General features: G+C 34.7%; 1 protein-coding gene across 1 annotated transcript in view; it reads right to left on the reverse strand.

Moving 5' to 3' along the window:
- Positions 1–10,598: 10,598 nt before the first annotated feature.
- The window catches only part of LOC134246558 (transforming growth factor beta receptor type 3-like), a 30,130-nt gene continuing 15,309 nt past the window's right edge, over positions 10,599–25,419 (reverse strand). The window contains exons 4-17 of the mRNA XM_062728948.1: positions 25,088–25,191; positions 24,733–24,910; positions 20,402–20,525; positions 19,439–19,631; positions 18,762–18,939; positions 18,408–18,556; positions 18,055–18,204; positions 17,507–17,728; positions 17,109–17,277; positions 16,870–16,954; positions 16,549–16,717; positions 15,854–15,992; positions 15,546–15,731; positions 10,599–15,268 (exon numbers count right to left, since the gene is read on the reverse strand). Coding sequence (XP_062584932.1) covers positions 15,174–15,268; positions 15,546–15,731; positions 15,854–15,992; positions 16,549–16,717; positions 16,870–16,954; positions 17,109–17,277; positions 17,507–17,728; positions 18,055–18,204; positions 18,408–18,556; positions 18,762–18,939; positions 19,439–19,631; positions 20,402–20,525; positions 24,733–24,910; positions 25,088–25,191 — 2,141 coding nt within the window. The 3' untranslated portion in view covers positions 10,599–15,173. The remainder of the gene's footprint in view (positions 15,269–15,545; positions 15,732–15,853; positions 15,993–16,548; positions 16,718–16,869; positions 16,955–17,108; positions 17,278–17,506; positions 17,729–18,054; positions 18,205–18,407; positions 18,557–18,761; positions 18,940–19,438; positions 19,632–20,401; positions 20,526–24,732; positions 24,911–25,087; positions 25,192–25,419) is intronic.

Raw genomic sequence — 25,419 nt, forward strand, 5'->3', positions numbered from 1 at the left:
AAGGCTAGTTGCATGACCATAGAAAAGCATGAAATTACTTTTTTATTTAAAATTCTTGTTTAATTCTTTTATTTAACTCGATGAATCCATTTAATACCACATGGGGGGGGGGGGGTCAGCAGAGTACTGATTTCCAAACAATATCAGATAAAGCTTTGTTTAGCACTAGAACACTTCACCCAGTGTTTCAGAATTTTACAGACTTATAACAACACCTTTGCTCATTACAATTTTGTACTTTGTTTGCATCCTAGATGCTCAAGAAAAGATGAGAAGAATTAAACAGAATCAAAAGGGTCCATCCTTAAGACAAACCCACTGAATCAAGAGCTATGAATTTCACAATTTTGGAAGAGACACCCTTGCACATTATAACTTTAAAATCCCAATCCCAGTTCCAGAAACCCTGACCCAGGGGCCTTGTATTTCACAATGTTGGAAGAGATGCCCTTGCTCATCATAAATATGCACGTAATTTTTTTGCTTAATATGCAAGAGCAGAGAAAAAGAATGAGTGCTTTTTTAATGAATGTATACCCATGAACATGAATTCAACAGTTTTGGTTTTGGTCTAAGAGGCAAAAGGACAAGGACCATGAAATTCAAAATTTCTGTTTCTCTTTATTCCTGGATTCCATTACCCAAAATTAGTTGAAATTGCATCAGCGGTTTTATAGAAGCTAAAACTCTTCAACGGTAAATAAATGCATGCACAGTGTAGTAATAGGTTATCTGAATGACTCAGGTGAGTTAAAAACTTAGTGATTGAAAAAAAAATTACATTTTCAAATTGAAAATAAGTTTCTGTGTTTCAATTTCGACGAATGACCCGGAATCAATATTGTCAAACCCCCTTTACCCAAAGTTATTTGCCATGATCGATTTATTAGGGAAAGATAATGATAACATGTAAGCACCAATACTGCACCCTTGTATCTGCAAGTTTCACATTGTCCAGGCTTTGGTTTTACTTGTAATAAAGTTTGATTAAAGTATATAGTCAATATTTTTTGTAACAAATATATACCCTGTATTTAATTATTTTTGCTAGAAGGGATATTGAATTTTTTTTAAAAAGAAAAGCCTTTTTTACGATAACCAAACTTAATGGATAAATATTTTGCGTTTATTATTAACCAGTTTAATTATTTCAAACGGGGTTTGTTGAACAACTGCTTCATTGAAATCAATCAATGTTTGAGCATTAACCACTTTGATCTTCAAGATGATCTCCGTGGTTAATCTAGTTGTTTATTTTTTTTCTATCTGTTGTTATGTAAACCCTCTTTTACCTCCCAAGAAGTCAAATCTTAATGAATGGCATATTTTCCGTAGAAAGCCGACATAAATCAGTTTTGTTGGGAGGTAACCGCTCCCCATAGCGTCTGTCATCAGATTTTAAAAAGGCATGTAGCGTACATCAAAGCCTCAAAATCTCCAAGTTTACGCCGGTCTCAGTTCCTTGCCTGGAAGATGAGATCGCGCTCGGAATATTGATTGAAATATTCTCAGAATAGGCATTTCTTATTGATTCATGTGGCCACGGTATAAATAGTTTTCTTTCCTGTTATTGAAATATCCCTGCACTATAAGCGAATGCCATAGGGCACATAAATACTAGAGTTGTTCGATTTTTTTTTTTCTGCAAATGACTCTGTATCTTCCGCGAATACGTGAACGTCCATGTTTCATCTGTATTTGGAATCTGTATATATAGTTACAATAGTACTCCGATAAAAGGAATCAAGAGGATAAATATGCTTATCCCATGACCGACAAATTTTTCTTTGATCTTCACAAGGGTGTATTTCTCATATCAACAAAAGTGTTGTGATATATTAAATATCACATATGTGATATAAAGCTAGTGATATCCAACCGTTATACCCTAGATGTAGGAGGAGCTATGCAAATGAGACAAAAATTGCAAACTCGGAGGCTAACGCCTCCTCGCGTGCAATAACTCAACGATATTTTGTATGCATCATCTCGTGTCATCATGTAACTATTACTTATTATAAAAAAAAAAATCTCCAAACATTTTTCTATACTTCGGATTATTTGTTTACAATGATGCTATAAACCGACACTTTTTTAAAAGAAAAAAAAATATTGCTGAATTGTACACCTTCCACAGACAGACGCCAGCAGTGTTGAAAAAATGTATGTCAATTTAGCGAAGTCCCTATGATAAATATTTCTTTTTGAAATACACCAAGCGTAATCACTTAAAAAATCGAATTCCCAGAACACTGCTTGAACAGTGCAATATTTAATTAAACTTTTTGTTTCCTCCTCAGTTTTTACCACTGTGCATTTCATCCCCGAGTATTCTAATTATGTTTCCTATATGTACACCTCATTAAGTATTAATTAAAAAAAACCCACAAAGAGGCATTTCTCCCCCTGTTTTCAGTCTACTATCTGAGGATAACGTGATCGATGCGATGATGTACAAGCCCTGAGCTACGCCCGGAACGTTACGGGTAGTTTATTATTAATAATATGGGCCTTAATCAAACTCTTCAGGAAAAATAAAGATCTCACTCCTCGATGGTAAATAGATTGTGAAATATAATCTCCTAGCCAGAGGAAGATAGAGTCTGGCGTGCTTCTCTGCAGTTTATTTCGCCTATTGGAGCTCTGAGGATATACTGTATATCTAAAGGTGAGACACTGTTTAAGGTAGTGAGTACAGGTTAATGTATTTGTTGAGAGTATATATACACGTATTGTCGATTTTGTAAAGAAACCTCTCAAAAAGGAACATAAAACTCTGCTTTTATATCTTAGACTTTTATCAGTATATTAGTCCTTTACGGTTAGGGAACATCTGGTATGAATCATTTTTTTATGTGCTTATATGTTGTCAAATAAGATATTTAATTAAAGATGTTTATGATAGTTAAAAGTTTGTCGTTTATCCTAGTATATTTCGTTCTATATATCAAATGTTTATTCTTGCATTTACAGAAATAACACGGTTGGTAAAAATTAGCACAGCATTTTTGCTTTTCAGAAGAAATGTCACGTGAAGAACCAAAGAGACACGTATATAACAAATCACAGAGTTCCATCAGTAATGTTTGGAACAATGTGTCTTCAAATTCTGACCAATCATCACAAATTGCGCATCACAGAAGTCCGTGTGTTAACCAATCAGATAAAGGACATTTGAAAAATAACAACCAATCAGAGCGAAGAAAAGTATCAGAACTTGTGGAACATGTAGAACTTTTATGACGACAGCATGCATCAATCAATTTTTTTCGAAGATGTGAAATTGTATTTTATTTAACACTTTTCTTTAAGTAATGTTTAAAATTTCGATATACCTCAAGCAGTTTTTAAACTTCTTTAAAATTCTTCACTCCAAGTGCAAATCCATCTTCTTTTTAGAAATTATGGCATCAGTTAGAACTCCATTATAATCAGTATACTTCCGATTAAGTATTTTGTTAGATGTTAGAATTTGTACTTTTATATTCCTTGTGGGAATGAATTATTAAAGGACTGAAATTATCAATGAGAAAATGCAATAAACATCACAAATTCTATTTTGTAGGGTGTTGAATGAGGATTTGTCCAAAAAGATATGCTATATTTTAGGCATTGTTCATTCTTTGTATTTGGACGTCACAAACGTAAACATCCCCCTCCACTTTGCCACGGCTTTTAAAAGATCTTCAAAAGGGACACAGGCATAAGTACTGAAAACAACCCAGTGTCATTTTTGGAAAGTGCACAAGAACTTGAAAGATTCAAAGATGTTCCAAGAATTAGATATCACCTGCTTAGGTTTATATTTCTCAGTTGATTCGATACGCAAGAGCATGCTCTACGTATGAACAATTTCTTAATGAAGTAAATTAGTGACAAACAAGTTGATGAAACAAGAATTTCAGCAGCCTCGTTTAAAGTCGTCATTTCGTAAGTTCCATGGTCGATACAATGACCTTGTCAGCAAATACAATTTATCATTGAGTCAAATGCTGACTGACGTTTTTATACCAATTCTTAAGCAATTATTTACACACTGAATTGTCGACGGGTTTTCCCATTATTTCCCAATCATGCCAAGGAGCACACGGCGGGTGTGACTGGTCGGCATGGGTTGCTCCCTCCATGGCACCTGATCCCTTCTCTGATGTTTTGGAGGTCTGTGTTTGTTCCGCTCCTATTTTGTATTGTTTAATGAACTTTTGAGCTTGAATACTGTTAGTTTTCTCCATATATTTCAGAAAGAACATACAGTGTTCAGGACCTCTAAGCTAGTGAGGTAGCAGATTTGCATTGATGAGAAGCAATGGTATCGATATCAAAACTTATGAAGTACAACCGCAGAACCTTTAATAGACAACAAGAAACAACATTTTACAAGAGATAAGAGGCTGTGAAGATCTTGATTAGATATTAGATACAGGGTTTAAAATTAACTGAAATTTCCACTAGCCATGTGGGCTCCTAACATTTCAAATTTAGGAGCCCACAGCTCAATTTGTTAGCCCACAGTCAGTTTCTGTGATTTAAAAAAAAAAAGTTCCTTTTTTTGGATACTGGGACAAAAGTAGATACAAATAAAATATGATTGTGTATAACTACATTTGTTTAAAATTGGAGTTCTTACTTTATAAAAATCAAATGTCATATGAATATTTAATCAAAGGAAATAAAATTGAATTCAAGCATCAATTTTACTATCCTTTTTTTACATGGTGGAATACGTATACATGTATTTGCTCCTTCAAGTTCAACTGATGAAGTAACAATGGTACATAAATAAGATTTTCAATGTTAAATATTTTAACTGTAACATATCTGAAACAGTAATAAGTAAAAACACTTATAATTTATATGAATAGGTAGTTTGGAGTTATTAAAATTGTATATCTTTCACGTATCAACCATGTACAGAAGAATGGAGGAAATTCGGATTAGGAAAAAAACGATCGTTTTAGGGCTTTCACAAATCATGTAGTACTGTTAAATGGAAAAGATGAAGGATATTTACGAACAATAGGACCATGCTGCTGTGATTTATTTCATTGGTTGGGAGTTTTGAATGAAAAACCTGTGGAAATGTCTGTTTTTCAGTAAGGGGACTGGTCGAATGAATTCGGCCCCTGCAGAATTTTCATTCGCCATGTGGGCGAGCAAGTTATGAATTTTATGAGCCCACACCAAATTTTACTCGCAATTTGCGAGTGGGCGAGCGTTAATTTTAAACCCTGAGATACCACACTTCTTAGACGCACTAACAAAAAGCTGTCATTGGCAACAAACATGTAACAGTTTTGAGTGCACCAGCATACCTAACCATTGGAAGTAAGAAATTCTGTCACTGCCAGCAGAAATAGACAAAGTCTATGGCACGCCAAATTCACAAAAATGAGCTAATCATAGTTTCACAGTTGATAAACTAGGTTAATCGACTGTAAACTATAGTTTACGGTCCGTAAACTGCAGTTAACGATGATAATCTATATTTCACATCTGTAAACTATAGTTTACGCGATAATCTATGTTTTACAAGCATTAACTATAATTAACACTGAAAACACTAATTTGCGACTGCAAAACATAGATTATCTGATAAATACAGTTTCACGATTTGTAAACTATGGTTTACAACCATTAACTATAGTTAACGATCAGATAATATAGTTTCACGATTTGTGAAACTATGATTAACAACTCTTAACTATAGTTCACGATTGTAAATTATAGTTTACAGACGTGAATCTATGTTTACCAACAAAATCTATTGTTAACGTTTTATTGCAGACAGGTAAACTTAGGTAAGCATTCGTAAACTATAGTTAACAACCGTTAAATATAGTTTTACAGATGAAAACCACAGGCACCTGACGTTACTTATTTTTCTTTTAATAAAAAAAATATACACATACCTGTTTATTATTAGGTATGTGTATATTTTCTTTTTATTAAAAGAAAAATAAATAACGTCAGGTGCCTGTGATGAAAACTATAGTTAACGAATTGTTAACTATAGTTCACGGTTTGTAAGCTATAGTTTACAGTCGATAAACATAGTTTATCAACTGTGAAACTGTGTTTAGCTCATTTTTGTGAATTTGGCGTGCCATAAAAATCACAAAATACTATAGTAGTTCAGTAAACATAGAGAAAAAAGAATTCAATAAGATAAGATCAATATAAAGGGAAAGAAAAACAATTCATAGAATAGAAATAATAAGGAAGGAAAAGAAAATGTGAGGGAAAGTGTCCTGTTTGCAGCCAACCTATGCATGTTTACGAAAGCAGTACTTGGGGCGAAGGTAAACTAGGAAAAAGGCACGAAAGGTGAACTGGAAAACATCTAGCAGAGACACACGGTGATAAAAAGCTATTGGAGCATTTAGAAAACTTTGAAAGAAAAGGAAATGTTCCGGAACCAGATGCACTGATGAACATGAAGGAGCCTTCTTGGAAAGAAGTAGTAAATGTAGAGAAGACAACTAGACCTGCATTAGCAACAACTTTGACTCTGCTTGTTCTACATCAGACCCCCCCCCCCCCCTCCCCCCAAAAAAACTACATCTATTCTTCTGTATTTTTGATTGCCTTTTATGGCCACATTCTATACACAGGGGTTGTGATTTAAATAAAAATGGATTTACACTACCAGATGATGAATGGTTCATCATGGATTTACTCTTGAAAAGTGTTGAAGGTACTCCTCAATATAACCCCTAGTAAGCCCCATCGAAACCCCAAATGAAATGAATTGAATAATTTAGAATCAACAATACGACAGCATACTTTCACGTAAGTTTACAAGTTTCCGCTTTTCTGGTCCAGTGATTCTTGAGATGATTTCTCATGTATTTCAATGTAAGACTTTGATTCCTTATTTTTGCACGGCCAGACCCCAGGGGTCATAATTTTAACCCATTTTCTAGAATCTACACTACCCCAGGATGCTTCCAAATAAGTTAGTTTCTTGGGCCAGTGGTTTTTTTTAGTTGAGGGTGGGAATTTTTATGCCCCCGTAAACGAAGTTTCGGGGGCATATAGTTTTTGTCGTGTCCGTCCATCTGTCTAGCTATCTCTCTGTCCGCAAAAACTTTAACCTTGCTCATAACTTTTGATTTAGTGGAGCTATGTCTTTCATATTTCATATGTATATTCCTTTTGACAAGACCTTTCTTTGGGTACCACCAAATTTGACCTTGACCTTGGAGTTTGACCCACTTTTACACAAATATTCCAAACTTTTACTTTGGCCATATCTTTTGAACAGTAGATACCAGGACATTTATACTTCACATATGTATTCTTTGTGGAAAGACCTTTCATTGGATACAAACAACCTTGACCTTTTGACCTTGAAGATTTCCGTACTTATGAAAAAACTTTAACCTTGGCCATAACTTTTGAACGCTAAGGGCTAGGGATTTACGTTCATTGAATACCAAGAACTTTGACCCTTTGACCTTGGAGTTTGACATACTTTTAAAAAGCAAACCTTGACCATTACTTTTAAAGGGTTAAGACTAGTGCTTTCATATGTTACATGTTTAAACCTTGTGACAAGACCTTTCATTTGACAGCAAGATGTTTGACCCTTTGACCTACTTTTTAAAACTTTTACCCTTGGCCATAACTTCTGAACGGTTTGGACTAGGGCTTTCATACTTTACACATGTATTCTTTGTGGCAAGACCTTTTATTGGATACCAATTACCTTGACCTTTTGACCTTGGAGATTCCAATACCTTTGACGAAACTTTAACCTTGGTCATAACCTGTCAACGCTAAGGGCGAGTGATCTCATACTTCACATATGTAATCCTTGTGAGAAGACCCTTCATCATCGTCTCAAGCCACGGTCCAGAGTCCGCATATAGCTCTCTCCTACCTGAGGCTGTTTGATCACAAAAAGTGTCGTGGTAGTCTTGAATATTTACGCCTTTGTATTGTGACGTCATATTCAGTCAATGACAAGTTGTGTTTCCATCGCAATTGAAATCAACAACGTACATCAACAGTATTTCGTACACTGCGATTGGGTATTGAAAGGTCGCACGAAAGGTCAATTTCCGACTATGCTTTACTCGCATTGGTCAATACTTAAATGAACTACGAAACATTCTCGTCTCATGCAATCACGGCCAGAATGGGAGAGGATCGTACATTTTGGCCGTGGTTTGCGACGATGACCCTTCATTGGATACCAAGAACTTTGACCCTTTGACCTTGGAGTTTGACCTACTTTTAAAAAGCAAACCTTGACCATAACTTTTAAAGGGTTAGGGCTAGTGCCTTCATACTTTACATATATATTTAATCCTCGTGACAAGACCTTTTATTGGATACCAAGATCTTTGACCCTTTGACCTTGAACTTGGAGTTTGACCTACTTTTTCATATTTTTAACCTTGGCCATAACTTCTGAACGCTTTGGACTAGAGCTTCCATACTTTACACATGTATTCTTTGCGGCAAGACCTTTTATTGGATACCAAATACCTTGACCTTTTGACCTTGGAGATTTCAACTAGAACTGTCCAATAGGGACAAATACCCCCACATGTATTCTTTGCGGCAAGACCTTTTATTGGATACCAATTACCTTGACCTTTTGACCTTGGAGATTTCAACCAGAACTGTCCAATAGGGACAAATACCCCCCATTGGATTTTTCAGAGAAGATGCGAATTCAAAAATACTTTATGGATCCAGAGGTGTTCACAATTTACTTACAAAAATTTGCAGTGAAATATAATTGCTCATTATGTTTCTTAATGAATGAAACAAAGGCGCAACCAAATGAAACATCAATACTAATACATTGTAATTCCAGTGCAACATATTTTTTTATTTCTGCATTAAAATGAAATTTTTCTTTCAGCGACCTTGAACTTCTCCAAATGACCTTGGGTCAAGGTCATGACACACCCTTAGGTCATAAGCAATCCTTGGGTGAAATGGGAACTTACCAAGTTTATCCATAAGAAAGATATGGACCGGACACGAATAATGAAATTTTTTTTTTGTGACCTTGCACTTCTCCAAATGACCTTGGGTCAAGGTCATGACACACCCTTAGGTCATAAGCAATCTTGGGTGAAATGGGAACATCGAAGTTTATCCATAAGAAAGATATGGACCGGACACGAATAATGAAATTTTTCTTTTAGTGACCTTGAACTTCTCCAAATGACCTTGGGTCAAGGTCATGACACACCCTTAGGTCATAAGCAATCTTTGGGTGAAATGGGAACTTACCAAGTTTATCCATAAGAAAGATATGGACCGGACATGAATAATGAAATTTTTCTTTTAGCGACCTTGAACTTCTCCAAATGACCTTGGGTCAAAGTCATGACACACCCTTAGGTCATAAGCAATCTTTGGGTGAAATGGGAACTTACCAAGTTTATCCATAAGAAAGATATGGACCGGACACGAATAATGAAATTTTTCTTTCAGCGACCTTGAACTTCTCCAAATGACCTTGGGTCAAGGTCATGACACACCCTTAGGTCATAAGCAATCTTTGGGTGAAATTGGAACTTACCAAGTTTATCAATAAGAAAGATATAGACTGGACACGAATAATAAAATTTTTCTTTCAGCGACCTTGAACTTCTCTAAATGACCTTGGGTCAAGGTCATGACACACCCTTAGGTCATAAGCAATCTTCGGGTGAAGTAGTAGATTGTATAATATTCCTCTGGAAGAAAAATATGGACCGGACATATTTGCACAGACAGACGGACGGACGGACAAGGTGATTCCTATATACCCCCCCAAACTTTGTTTGTGGGGGGTATAATAACTTTGACAAAACTTTAACCTTGGTCATAACCTGTGAACGCTAAGGGCTAGTGATCTCATACTTCACATATGTAATCCTTGTGAGAACACCTTTCATTGGATACCAAGAACTTTGACCCTTTGACCTTGGAGTTTGACCTACTTTTAAAAAGCAAACCTTGACCATAACTTTTAAAGGGTTAGGGCTAGTGCTTTCATACTTTGTATTTAATCCTTGTAACAAGACCTTTCATTGGATCCTAAGATATTTAACCCTTTGACCTTGCACTTGGAGTTTGACCTACTTTTAAAAATTTTTAACCTTGGCCATAACTTTTGAAGAGTTAGGGCTAGGGCTTCTATACTTCACATATGTATTTTATGTGGCAAGATCTTTCATGGGATACCAATTAGTGAATTACCTTGATCTTTTGACGTTGACCTTGGAGATTTCCATACTATGAAAATACTTGAACCTACTTTTATATTTCAGAATTGTTTTTCCTGTGAGTTTGCTGTGCTTAAACATAATAAATATGGACCAAAACAAAGATTTCCTTAGGAAGAGAGTTTGTGGATAATCTCATTATCATTACAGATACCAATGCCTATACCCCATGAAAATTAAATGGATGAACAATAAATAAGTGCAATGAAAGAGACAGCATGGGCAAGTCAGTGCTACATGTAAGGAAATCACTTGTTCCATAACATAAGCTGACAGTCATAAAAAAACAACACAAGTCAGTGCTACATGTAAGGAAATCACTTGTTCCATAACATAAGCTGACAGTCATAAAAAAACAACACAATCTTTTCTACTTTATACATTTTAATTCATCAGATACATGAAAATTTATCATAGATGACAATGAAATAGCAAAGATTACACTGAAAAAAAATCTGTTTTCTTTAAAAGAAATGTACAACAGGTTCATTTGAGGTAGATAAATAGGTCTTACAATTGTAAATCCTGACCATTAAGTTTGTATGTCACTACAGCAAACACTCGCGCCTGCCTCTCACGGTTATATAGTATTACAGACCTTCATAGCCAACACACAATGTACGTTCATTAACATAAAACAGTGGTCATTTTCAAATTACATATTCAAAAATCCTGTTTTATTCACAAATTTTTATCAAGGATTTTCAACAGCAAGATTTAAAGAATAACTATGGCACCGGGATTATAAAGTCTGTCCAAAGACACGACAAAAAGCTGCATAAATAATTTAACAGAGTTCTGATGAGCATACAAACAGTTATCAGTTACAATGAAAAACACACACAACAATTTTGCTACACAGATTTTATATACATTGGTTTTTTTAAATAATTTTCAAACAAATTCACTTCAAGGGACAAAAATTCTGGACATTTTTTGTATTTGCCATTTATTTTTAAGAACTATAAATATGAATGTAAATGTATTTTTTAACTTTTGTAAATAATTTGATTTTTTTCATTTAATTGCCAATGTTTTAAAAGTAATGTTTATTAACAATGCAATAATTTTTTCCCTGCCTTATTCAAACCAGAGAAATCTATCAATGGTCAATATACAGATACATGATACATAAATATAGCACTTATTTACAAGCAAGTTTTTACATTTCAAAACAAATATGTAAAAATGATAAAATGAAGTAATTTTAAAAGAAAAAAAAAACTGAGGTAGAGCTCTAGCTCATTATAAATAATTGAAATGTATTCAAAAAAAATTTTCTTATTAAAAAAAATTGAATATGTGTACATAAATTTTGCATTTGATATCTAATCAAGATTCTTTCTACTTAAGTTGTCATGTTTTCTGAATCTGTAAAACCCCGAAATAAGACTTTGATATGACGATGATCATAATGACACAATCATGAGGTAACAAATAATGTAAAATGGCTGCATAAAACGTTGTAGTGATCCTTCAACATGACTGAGGTCAGGTCAATGTGATATGAGGTCAACATTTTGACAACTATTAGGTCTGATTATGTTCTCTTAAATAAAAACGGGAGAAAATGTTGGTCAACAAAGGCTCAATATATGATGGACAACAAGAATGTAAAGGGAAATTTTGAACAGAGAAAAATCATATCTAAAAATTTTTATCAATAACATATCCATATCTTTTCAGTGAACTTTTGCTTAAAAGGAAAATTTCATTCAAAAAAAAAATACCTTAACACACAACCATTTTGGATTGAATCTTAGCATCTCTTATAATTCAGACAGTACCCAGTAATATTAACAGTATTTTAATGCAAGAAATTTTAATTCACTGCCATCTCCTTGCAAGAAGTTCAAAAATGAGAAACACTAGTGCAATGCATATTTTGTGAACTATTTATAAAATGGTTATATTGAAATGTGTGCTTTAAAAACAGCACCCAAATGAAAACTGAGGTAGACGTATTGACCAAAAAATAAACCACTGTGACACAAGAATATAATGCAGTGCAAATACAGAAACAAACAAACAGACAGACAAAACAAATGTACCAGTTATCTGTAGTGATCCAATTCAAGATTAAGCTACATGAAAGGTTCTCTATAAGTGACCACTGTAACATACAAAATTTATGCTGCCTTTTAACAATAAATATATGTGTGTGTTTTAACTTCAGTCTTTCTTATGAATGAAATGCTAATTCAATATTAAAGTTTTCCCATACATGATCTGACTGAAAATTTGGTGATGTGAAAAATATTGCTGCTTACAACTGCCTAGAACAAATACATCCTGAACTTTAAATTTTTCTTTATATCAAACTTAAAATTTCGAAAATGTGTAACAGATCTATATTTTAAATGATAAGTTTCTATTACAAAATAAAATGTAAATGCTTAAACGAAACATAAATACCATATAAGAAGTGTGTTTACTTCATATAAGACATTCATCTCTAAATTTAAAAAAAAAAGATCATATAACTGGTCTTCTCAGTTAGAAACAGTCTTAGTTCAGTTTCATCATCAAACAACACAGGCATAACTGTGTCAATTTGACAACATAAAATGTAAGTTTCCTACTATAACTATCCATTTTATAAAAATAAATGCAAATACTAACCAAATACAGTGTACTCCCGGAGAGTAGGGATATAATCTAATTGTCAATAATTTTCATCTTCATTAAAAAAAAACTTAAACAAAAAACAAATCATAATGCATTGGTAATAAAAATGTCACACACAGCACTTAGAATAATAATACCCAACAAACAACTGTTCATAAACAACAAAATAACAACACAGACATCAGTAACAACCGTGGGGGCCCCCTTCTTTGTTCCCCCGACATAAAGCAGCCTCCCTTAATAATAGACTCGGCATGCTACAGGTCTAAAGATACATAATGAAATTCTACAGGCAGTTCATATTTACAAAGTCTCAACTTAATATAAAATAAACATCAACAAAAAAATATAAGAGAGGAGAGAATCATTTCCACCCGAAGACAGATCTTACATGCATGGTAATGTTTTATAACCCATTAAATTTTGCTCAGTTTGGTTATAAATACAAACATTTCTTTTTAATCCATTGAACAAGAATTCTGGTATACCAACATGGCTTAGAGAATATATTCTCCAATAAAATAGCACTAGACTCCTGTAAAAATGACAATTTAGCACTATTCCGAGTTCCTTTTGAAAGAATATACACCAAATACCTGCCAACAAAGACAAGTAGCACTATGATTCAGATCCATTCTAGGTTAAAAATATGTTTTACATTAAAATCATCACAGACAAATTCTCCACTCTGACATTCTAAATAAATAAGAGTTTCAATGGTTACAGATTATCACTCAAGTGTTTACAGTTTGTATCATATTCACTGGTATTCATGGTGATAATAGTCGCGATACAATTAAAAACATACAGATATATATGTAGTATATTACCATGAAACACCAATAAAATATCTATTTACATCAAAAGATCATCCAGATCACTTCTTTAACTGCAATTAATGCTTTACACAAAGCTAGAGCAAGTTAACAGTTTAACAGTTTCCCTGCGTTTATATGATATACTGAGGTAATCAAAGAACAAGCTACAAGATGTTTGTTCTTAGAGAAACACTTATAAAGCAATTTTTACTTGCCAAAATTATTAACAAACCCTCTTTCTTGCCTTCAAAAATTGTTTTCTGAAATTTTAAATACATTTCATGTTCTCCATTACTTTTAAATAATTCTTTTTTCCCCAGAATCAAATTTAACATGACTCTGTCTCTCTTAGTCATTCAAAACATAGATCCCTTCCCCCTATTTATTTTGCAAAGGCACAAAAGTGTCCCTGACCTTCCAGTTTCCCTGACCTTTCAATATTGCATAAATAATGAGCTTAAGTTTGAAACCTGAAGGGTTTTAAAGTTAGATGAGGTATAGAGACTAAATAACTTCCTCTTCTCTTCCATAAGTTCACTGGATAGAAGATGGGTTTTTTTAAGTACAGAATGCCTATATTCATACAAAGATATACCTGTCACATTTTCATCCTGATTATTTTGAAAGAATAAATAAATAATTTACAAAACGATAACAAAATGTGGCACATATTAGAAATAAATGTAGCTAACAGAAACATTCAGCAAATGATATGATAGACATTGAATTAATTATGTACCGTCTACAATGTATCCAATGGGAGCTTAACAAACAGATTTGCCTGGCCATGTTTCAATAATCACCTATTTTACCCGTTTTACAAAACAAAGACAGTTTTATTCCTAATGCTAACTTGCTCTAGCTTTGTGTTTGTTTCATTTTGGTGAAAAAACTTTCTTAGTTTAAAATCTGATTCCAAGAAACTTGAAGCTTCTCCCATTCTTTTCCATCTGGGAATCTCTATATCAATAGAAAGTTCACCAAATTTGTGGCCATTTTAAAGACTCGAGGCAGGAACCCTCCATAATTAAATACATTAACTATCATACAACATGTCTACTTGTTTTCAAAATATTAACTTCCAAAATAATTTTGGCTGCCATTAGCCAACACAGCTAACAGGTGCTGCTAATATCCTGAGAGACCCCCCAGGGAGGGGCTAGAATCCACAAAATATCCTCTTCTTTGGTTTAAGCTGTGGTGCTGATCATTGTGTGTAATGTACCTCCATTTTGAACATGGTTCTTTTTTTTTTCTCTTGGATCCATAACAATACTGACTCCATGGTACATGTAGCATCTCTTAGTTCATTTCTGTCACAGTTAACACTTTTTTGCTTGCTTAATATCACACAAATAATACTCAGAAGTTAACAGAGAATTGTTTTGCATGTACACTGGAACATGCCAAAATCATGTTTTAGGAATACCTTGCTTTGCTTGAATTTACATTGCTAAAGCAGTAGTTATCCCCTTTGTGCCTCCCCCCAGCGGTGCTACGAGTTGATTTGTAGTGGTGCTGTTGACATTGGCGTTGATTCACCACTTCCATCCAATACTGCTCGAGAGGCCACAGCATGCTTTATTGGGGCTACAAAACATGTAAAACTTTAATAACATCAAATTCACAGTTATCAAGTCTGCACACTCCACATAAAAATGTCTGAGGACAGAATCAAATAAGATAAGCCAAATGAAAATCTAGATCTTCATATATCAACAATGTATGATTTTTATTTCAAAATCCTTCATTCATTTACCAAACTTTCTTGGATGTGGCTGCCATGAATTACAAAGAAAGCATTTGTTTGTGTTCTGTCTATTATCTTACTTAAATGAACATGACAAAATAGTATCTTTTATATTACTTGTGTGAGTGTGAATAAACCACAGAGCAGACACCAGCAGGACTCCGATGATGAATGCTGCAAAAGCGATTCCAATCACTGTCCCCGAGTCCAGACCCTCCACCACAACCGTCTGACTTCTGTTAGATTTCTCCGAGGTCTTGCTTTCTGAGGGTCGATTGACAATGTTCACATGTGGTTCTCTTACTGAAAACGACATAATGGAAAAGTATTTTTACAGCAAATAACTTCAAAATATCAAGCCATCATTTATTTCAATTAACAATCATGTTTTTCAAAGGATTAACAATTCTCTCCTCCTGACTTACTGATAGTGGAGTTAGGAGGGTCCAGCTCCTTTTCGTCGGGGGGTGGTAAGGAGTTGGTGGCGTACAGTGGACCAAGAGTGATCTCCTTCATCATGGCTATAGGGCTCTCACTGTCACACATCTTCTCCTCTGAATTACACTGTAACGATGCCGAAAAGAAATCAACTAGAGCTGATAAAAAGAAGCATATTTTTGTGGTTTCTCATGGAAAGAGATCTCATGTTTATGATGGTTATAGGAAAATCTATCAACCAGTAAACACTTAATCTTCATTTTCAAGAAACCAATATGTTGACATCCTAAAACTTCAATGCTTCATTTACTTGCAATAAAAATATGCTGCATGCATTAAATTTTGCTTGGAATGTTTTTTTTTAAAGTAAAAAAATACCAGTAGCAATGTAAAGGAACAATAAAACCATGATATAGGTCTTAAATTTACAGATATAAAGTCATTTTGTGTTTGTTACCTTGTTTGTTCATTTTAGAAGTGTATCTACATGCAATACTGACTGTTAACATATTGATTATTTTCACAATTTTTGAATTAGCAACTTCAATGTCCACCTGTTTATGGTGAAAATAATACATTGAGTTATTTTCCCCTATACAACACTAAGCAGGAGGTTGCAAGAAGACAATGTAGAAATCCAATTTTTTTTTTAAGAGATGTCTAAATGAAATTAGAGACATACCATTGGAATATCTTTGTTGCTTTTGGTCTGCCAGTTTTGACAGATGCTCAGTTGACACTTCAAGAAGTGGTACGGAGTCGCATTACTCAGCTTAAAACTGAATCTCTCGCTCTGGGTCAGACTACGGAGTATACCAGGCTGACGACGCACGTTCTTGTCCTTCAGACAGCTGCAAAAACAAGACACACATATATTCCATCTAAAATTGTGTATTACATGTACTTTTTGAATAAAAATTCCAAATAAAATTTTCTCCACTTGCAGGTTTGTTTGCAATTCTTTACATCAATTACTTTAGTTAATTTGACAATGGTCACTTACCCGTCCCTGATGAGCCAAAGACTGGGTGGGGAGTCGTGAGTATGAGAAATCCAGCAATTCTGAACCACAACCCTCAAAGATTGATCTGTCATAAAATCAACATTGTAATTTCATTTTCTTTAGAATAAGCTTTACGATCTAATGTTCGTTTTCAAAATCAGGTTAGTTCCAACACACATGCTCCATTCTACTTTTATTCTTTTCTCCATATATTTTCAAAAAAAAAAGAAATTAAGTACCTGCTTCGATGCTGGCCTTGGCGTAGACCCTGCTATTGGCCGGCAGGGCTAGAGGGAAGGTATGTAGTGGGTCAGTGTAGTGTGAGGATTTATACAGGACGATACTGTAATGAACGTCAGAGGACGGGTCCCAGTAACTGATGTTCCGTGGGCGACTTGTAGTAGGTGCCTTATGTAAACAAAACAAAGATTGATTTCGTGGATACATGCTTAAAATTTCGGCTTAAGATTTAAGCAAAATGAAATCTTTAAGTTGTCATTGTAAGTCAGCTCAATGAATATCATTTCCATTCAAATTCAAACTTTTCAAACATATCTCTTTGTAAAACATTGCCCTTCTTTTGATGTCTGAGGCTACAAATTTAAACTTGCTATACTTATTTCTTTTAGAAACATACAATCTCATCTTCCGCTCTCCTAGGTGCGGTGCAGCGGATGGGGATCTCTATTTTGTCTGGTGTGTGGTTCAAGTCCTCATCGTCCAGGTAAGTCCCGTCCATGATGGACTGCCCGGACCCCTCCACTCCGAAGTCGTCCTCCCCCTCGTCCACGTCATTCATCCCGAGTCCGCTCGGCTGGTCGTACAGTCCCCCGTCCACCTCCTCTTTGTGGATCACAATCTGACATTGAACATTTTGACATTGATTTATTGAAATTATTTTCAAAGGTAAAATAACCAAATTGAATAATTATTAATAGGTGAATGATATATCTTGGTCCCTTTGTGTGTGACTTATAGTTTTTTAAAAACAGGAACTTGGTTGTGTGACTTACTGCATTTTAGTACAGAGACTTGGTCCCATTTTTTGTGACTTACAGAACATGTATTTGTGTACAAGGATTTGGTCCCATTGTAAAAGACATAGTATTCAGGATTTAGTCCCACTGTGTAAGACATACTATAGTACTGCATTTCAAGGACTTGATCCTTTTTTGTGAGACTTACTGCATTTGTGTAGAGAGACTGGTCTCCTTTGTGTGACACAGATGTTTTACAGGTTTGTGGCATCGCTGTAAACACCAACTCCTTCTTGTTTACAGCTCCTATACAGTCATCATCCAAAAGGGTGATCTGTTTTCTGGACAGATTGAAAATCTAAAAAGACAAAATATTTATTAGTTTAACATTTAGTCCATTGTGTGGCCATTTAAAATTCACAAAAGCAATACTGTCATTATGCCTTGACAAAATTTTACAAAAAAGATTTGAGTACACAATCATAATGCATTCTGATGTATTTTCTCAACGTAATAGCCAATTTTTCAATTTGATAAGAAACATTGTAAAATTAAAATGACCTTCATGACGGACTTGATCATGTGCACAGTAATTCGTCCTGTTCCATCACATTCTGTCCGTAACACCCTCCGGATTACTGTCTTAGTGTATCCTTGGACAGAAAATGGGTCAATGTGAGTAGGGTTCAGCTTAGGAGAGTTGCTGCTGGCTGGAGGAGAAACGAAAACAACAAAAGATGAGAAAAATGTCAATGTCAAAAATGGAAATGTAAAGGCCTTTTTAAAAAATGGATTACACCTTTGATGAAGAGGAAATGTGCTATACCACAAAATCTGTCACATTGTAGAGATAAAGATGAAATTTCATTGATGTGTGACTTTTTGAAATAAGGAGTGCCTCAGAAGAGTTCTCACCTGTATCGGGTAAGACCAGTTTGATTTTATTGGCCAGGTTGACCTTGGTGTACATCGCCACTGGTCCCAGGTAATCCTCCACCCAGCGGACCAGTCCCTGATTGGTCGCGGAAATCTCGTCCCTCCTCACATTTACTGGGTCCATCCTAATACGCGTCATGTCCACATAGCTATTGGCCTATCAAAAAGGAGTCACAAATTTATATAAAATGAATATATTGAGATTGAGATTGGCCTATCAAAAATGATTTACAAATTTATTTTTACATGTGATGTAAAAACATATTATGTCCAAGCACACAAAATACAACATAATTTATCATAATAAAGTATGACCTATTTTTTTTTCATAAATGGCTGAATTAATTCTATGAATTATTCAGTAGTTTTTCATATTTAGTACTTTAAATATGCTTTGACAGATAATGATTTATATCAAAGATACAGACTAAATATTATCTTTACAAACATTATAAACCATGACAAGAGTATCAGAGGATTTTTGTTTTCCTTCAAAAGACTTAGACCTCAATACACGTGAAGACATAGAATTAACTACAACTAAAACATAGAGTTTCTAAAAAAACATATAAAAGAAGGGTTTTCCCCCTCATACTGGATTAATTCATAACTGTACAGAGAAGATTCACACTATGATCAATACTCGGACCACTGACCACAATATCTATGTATCCCTGTAGCTTGTGAGTGGACACTCTCCAGTTGACATGGTCCGGGGACTTTAGGACCAGCCAGAAGTCCTTCTGAATCCTCTTCTTTGACATGCTTCGGATATCCAGGTGAGCTTCAATGGCAGCTGAGGTGTTAGACACCCTGCTCACTTGTTCTACCTCAATAATGTAAGCCACCCTACAAAAATATACAGTTTATTGTCTAATTTGATATTTTGACTTTTGAATTAAGGGACATTTGTCTAGATTATGCAATGAGAAAAAAATGTTTGAACCTCATTCATCTACTTGGAAATGCTGGGGACTTAAATCAATAGTACAATCTTCACTACATGGAGACATGACAAGAAATTCCATCATCAACTCTCATTGAATGATACTCGACTAAGCAGATTATTTAAGATGGCTTAACCTTTTTTTGTTAAATGTCGCCAAATGCATCTGCCTAATAAGGCGCACTAATGCAAAAGAACTAGATTTGTTTTTAACCTTCATGAATTAAAGACAAAGCTCTTTGAGTTATAAATTCTGGGTATCTAGGTCAGATTGAACAATGATATTGAGTATTTGATGTGTATTTTACACCATCATGCAACAGGTACTTTAATTAATTAGCTCAAAGGAAGAACTAACAAAATTAAACTAGGAATATAATGGGCCATTTCAATGACAATAGAACTCGAGATCACAAAATCACAAAGCACGAGAATCAAATAAACCAGGGCAATAATCCTTGAAAATATTTATCTGAAGGAGTGTGGCCTACTTTTTCATTGATTCTCAAGCATTACTGACATAATCACAAAAATACATGAACAACTTTTCAATGGCATTTAACACTTTAATCTCTGGTCTTATTTTTGAGGGTCAATAAAGTAAAATGGCACTACCTGTATAACCAGTGGGGCTGGTCAGTTATATATTTTTACCTGTTGTTTGGTTTCTTACCTGGAGATATCAGTTTGAGGTACAATGCAGCCAGAGGAGAGCTGGGGTTGTTCAAATTTTGCCATCACGTTCAACTTCTGCGAAGAGTTTTCCTGTATCACACAATCACTTGCTGCATTTTTATCTAAAAAAAACATAGGTAATCAAAGATTACGAAGCTCACCTCGACGAATGGTATCAGTTTAAGTAATGCAAATCTCACATCATATTTTCTTAATATATAGTATTCATCCCAACAACAATATTCTTGCAAGTTGTGTTTAACCCCTTACATGGCATATACACATTTCTAAGCCTGTAGCATGAAAAATATGTATAGTGTAAACAAATATTCATAACTGTTAATAATGCAGATATCAAAAAATAATCTGTTCCCAAAACTTTAACCAAGTCTCTTGTATGGAAAATATAGGTCAGATCCAGCATCCGAAGCAAGTCTGATAGTGTCCATCCTTAGATGCATCATCCATGCAAGTTTGGTCCAAATAGGGCTTCTAGTTACTTGGGAATGAAAATGTAGGTCAGATCCAGCATCCGAAGCAAGTCTGGTAGTGTCCATCCCTAAATACATCATCCATGCAAGTTTGGTCCAAATCAAATAGGTCAGATTCCGAAGCTATATTCCCTTGCATCATCCATGCAAGTTTGGTTCAAAAAGGGCTTATAGTTACTTGGGAATGAAAATGTAGGTCAAATCCAGCATCCGAAACAAGTCTGGTAATGTACATACCTAGATATATTATCAATGCAAGTTTGGTTTAGCTATGGCTTATAGTTACTTGGGAATGAAAATGTAGGTCAGATCCAGCATCCGAAGCATGTTTGGTAGTGTACATCCCTAGATGCATCATCCATGCAAGTTTGGTCCGGGTAGGGCTTATAGTTCCTTGGGAATGGACCTGCTCCAAAAACTTTAACCTGGTCACTCATGTGGAAAATGTAGGTCAGATCCAGCATCCGAAGCAAGTCTGGTAGTGTACATCCCTAGATGCATCATCCATGCAAGTTTGGTCCCGGTAGGGCTTATAATTCCTTGGGAATAGACCTGCTCCAAAAACTTTAACCTGGTCACTCATCTGGAAAATGTAGGTCAGATCCAGCATCCGAAGCATGTCTGGTAGTGTACATCCCAAGATGCATTATCCATGCAAATTTGGTCCTGGTAGGGCTTATAATTCCTTGGGAATGGACCTGCTCCAAAAACTTCAACCTGCTCCAAAAACTTTAACCAGGTCACTCATCTAGAAAATGCAGGTCAGATCCAGCATCTGAAGCAAGTCTGGTAGTGTACATCCCTAGATGCATCATCCATGCAAGTTTGGTTCAGGTAGGGCTTATAGTTACTTGGGAATGGACTTGCTCCTAAAACTTTAACCTGGGACGCCGACGCCGACGCCGGGGGTATAGCATAAGCTCATCTCGACTTCGTCGAGGTGAGCTAAAAATTCAACACTGATGAGCACTTTAAAAGACAAATGATATTTTTTTTTGGGGGGGGGAGGCTGCCTCCTAGTGTTTTTATCATCAAATGTTTAAGCATATTCTTTATATATGTTCAGCATCTTTACTGCATAAAAAATGTTTACTTTTTTCAATAGACTAAGTGAAAACGTAACATTTCAGTGAATAAGCTTTATTATACTGTTATCACAGCATCACTATGAAAATGCTTTACATTTCTGAAAGTCATCTTGGTACATAAACTGTCAACAAAATGCATTTGTGACAATTCCATGATTGATGTCATAAGATAGTATGTAGAATTTCACATGGTTTAGTCTGCCAGAGGATGGGATAATTCTCCATGTTGACCTTCTTATGTCGCACCTAGTTATCAACACAGGGAGAAATGGAGATATATCATGGAGAAGGCTGTATGCTACATTTACAACCAAAGGATGTTTTCACTGCAATTTCAAGCTTGGTTTCATGGGATTTTAATCAATGCCCTGAAAGAGATTTAGATAATCCAGTGGATTAAGTGCATTGTAAACATGTAAAAGTTGGCCAGGCACTCCCTTTATACAAAACCTCATAGATAAAATGATCATACAAGAAAATCAGGCTCCATTGTATTTACCTAGTACTCCTACAAATTCTTGAAATTCTATACCACGGAATTAAGATGAAGATGAGATATATAGGCAAATTTTTTTACCATCTGAAAGACTTTTTGACCTACCCATTCTTTATGTAAGACTAGTCAGTAAAAAAAAATATTAATAAGCAAATAAACAATAAATCTGAATTCAATCTTGATAAATTTCTGCAGAAAACTTTTATATTTTTTCAATCCTCTTTATATTTTATCCGGATTTTAACTGTAACTTGATTTATGTTTAGCTGGAGATTTATGAGGCTTGTCACAGAAGCCAGAAATACCCACACCATCAGTAACTTTCTGTAACGTATGAAGATAACTAACAGTGACATTAGACAATCACAAATAGCATCTCCAATCACCAGCTAACAACTTGTGAAGTCACAATGCAATCCAAGATCAAAACAAAACCTGCCGAGATCTGGGGATATCCTCATGTGAGGTCTCTAAAACAGCTGGATTACAATGTAAAACACATGGCTAGAATTGAAATGGAGCTCTTAATCACGGTCAAATTTACCCTCTCGTTTTACGTGGGGGTACAGGAGAAGAAGACGCAACAGACACCTCATTGTGGCTCATTCTTCCTCCCTTTTTTGTTAGCTTTAAATCTTTTTTTTTGACGTCATAATATAAAATTTATCAATATGCAAATGATCTAGGGAGACTCAAATTTAATAATAAAGAAACCTACCACTGTTTATGGGTTTCAAATACCGAGGTATGATGTATTTTAACTATGAATCACGGCAACTTATGATTCACATGTATATATATCTATGATTATTTACTAAAATTTCTCATATCTCTTTTTTCTTCATTGTCAGATATAATTATGCATTACTTGTTTTTACCCCATAAATTTCTCCCCTTTCCATTTCTTAAAGATAGCAATTCTACATTATCTATTTAAATCACTCAAACATATCTTTATTATGAATTGCTGGTATTTCAGAACAGTGAGTTATAAGCAGCATAAAAAAAATATCTCGTGCCTTTGCATGTTCAAAACTATTTTGATCGTGGCATCATATTTCCAGGTCGAGAATCATCTGGAACATAGATGAGTGTATACTACAGGATTTCAAAGGCAATGTAAAGGGTTTACCGATGTGTGATGGCTTATGTCAATAATGTGAAGTTGTGACATGTACTTTTTAGATACTCCTGTTTACATTGGCCTAACCATGGCCTTGACAGAGCCTTTCAAAAGAATCTGTCAAAATCTCACAAAGCCCCGTGATATTCATCTGATATATCCCACAATTCTTTAAAAGCAATTTGATTTAAATCAAGCTTTTTATGCAATGCTCATTGTTTAAACATTAGGTATTTGTTCTACACACATAAAACAAGATAATAAAAAATTACGAGGAACAAACTGTATTTTGTTACACCATATGCTTGTACGGATAGTAGAACAATTTTTACGAATTTGAAACCTGGCACTTTTCTCTAATCATTTTTATGTCTTTAAAACATTGCACAGTGGAAAAGTTAGAATCAAATATCCAGCACTCACTATTAAACTTTCCACAAATTGTCAATGAATTGAGATTATTAAAGCTAATACCCTGTGCAGATGGGAAAAAAATCAATAGACAGTTGTTATATGACATCCGCAAATAGCTCCATTCAAATAAATGACAAATTTCTAGGTCATTTTTAATGTTGAGTTCAGAAACAATGGATCAATTTGCACAATTTCTGGTGCAGATGTTCTGATAAAATTGCTTTAACTTTCTCTCATTTGTTCAAAATCTCTCAAAATAATAATGTTCAAAAATAAGAAAAAGAAAATATCATCGCTCAAAAAATTAAAATTACATATTTTAAGATTAATTATGCAATTGAAAATTGGTTTTCAGTCCTAACAAAAAGTATCAAAGTTTTAATCTTATCGAGGAAAATGAATTGGTGTGAAAATTTTAAATCTATTTAATATGTACAATTGAGCACATTGTTCAAACTTATACTTTTATACAAAAATGATTTGCATGAAAAACATGTAAATACATTGTAGCTGGCATTTTCCCAAACCTTTTCTTTGAAATTCTAGTGTGGGGCAAGTTTTCATAAATATAAACTTAAGGAACTATTCGTCAAATGAAAATAAATGTCTTAGTGTGATCAAGATAATACCATATTTCATTTTTCATATATAATCCTACCCTCACTCGTCTGCACCCCCCTTCCCCCTTTTCCATTCGTGTTGTGATATTTCCCCTACCTAGTCCAACACTCAGTGTCATTTGGTTTCCTCTCCGGAGCTCAGTGTACGACGTCAGGGCCTTGAACTCGGTCTTGACCCATGACATCAGGGCCACGGTGTCTTGCGGCATCGTATTCTTCCTCACTTGTTTTTTCTGACCATTACTAACAAGGCGGATACTCGAATAGGACGGAATCTATAATCAAAAGAATACAACATAAAAACATTGGCTTGTAAATGAGGGGGAAAATATCGACTCTTTCAAGGATTTTGAAATAAATTCTTTAATTTCATCCTCAGTTTCTGATGCGTTACATAACGGTGTTGCAGTACAAATGAATGTTAAAGTGCAAGAGCTATGCAAAATAACTACCACAAAGAGATGCCGTCTCTTTGATGCCAGGGTAATATCCGTCCGGATCTTCCATCTTACGGGCTGCCTCGAGTTCAATACGTATACGAAGGGCTCCAAATATGCTGCAAAACAGAAGAAAACATCCTCGTAAAGTGGACTCTTCACTAATAATTCATTATTTCTTATATTATCAAGAGTTTTATATCGACAAAATCTAAATGTCGGTTCAATGTCAGATTATACTCTCGAGTGACTCTTAACGACACTTTTGAAAACCAAGTGGCTCATTAGTAAGAGTGACTTAATTATTTTGTTTTCCCCTCCAACTGATCAGTAAGTTTTCCATTTAC

This window comes from Saccostrea cucullata, unplaced genomic scaffold (assembly GCF_032062105.1).
Source record: "Saccostrea cucullata isolate Sc308-1 unplaced genomic scaffold, CSIRO_AGI_Scuc_v1 ctg29, whole genome shotgun sequence".
Classification (NCBI taxonomy): domain Eukaryota; kingdom Metazoa; phylum Mollusca; class Bivalvia; order Ostreida; family Ostreidae; genus Saccostrea; species Saccostrea cuccullata.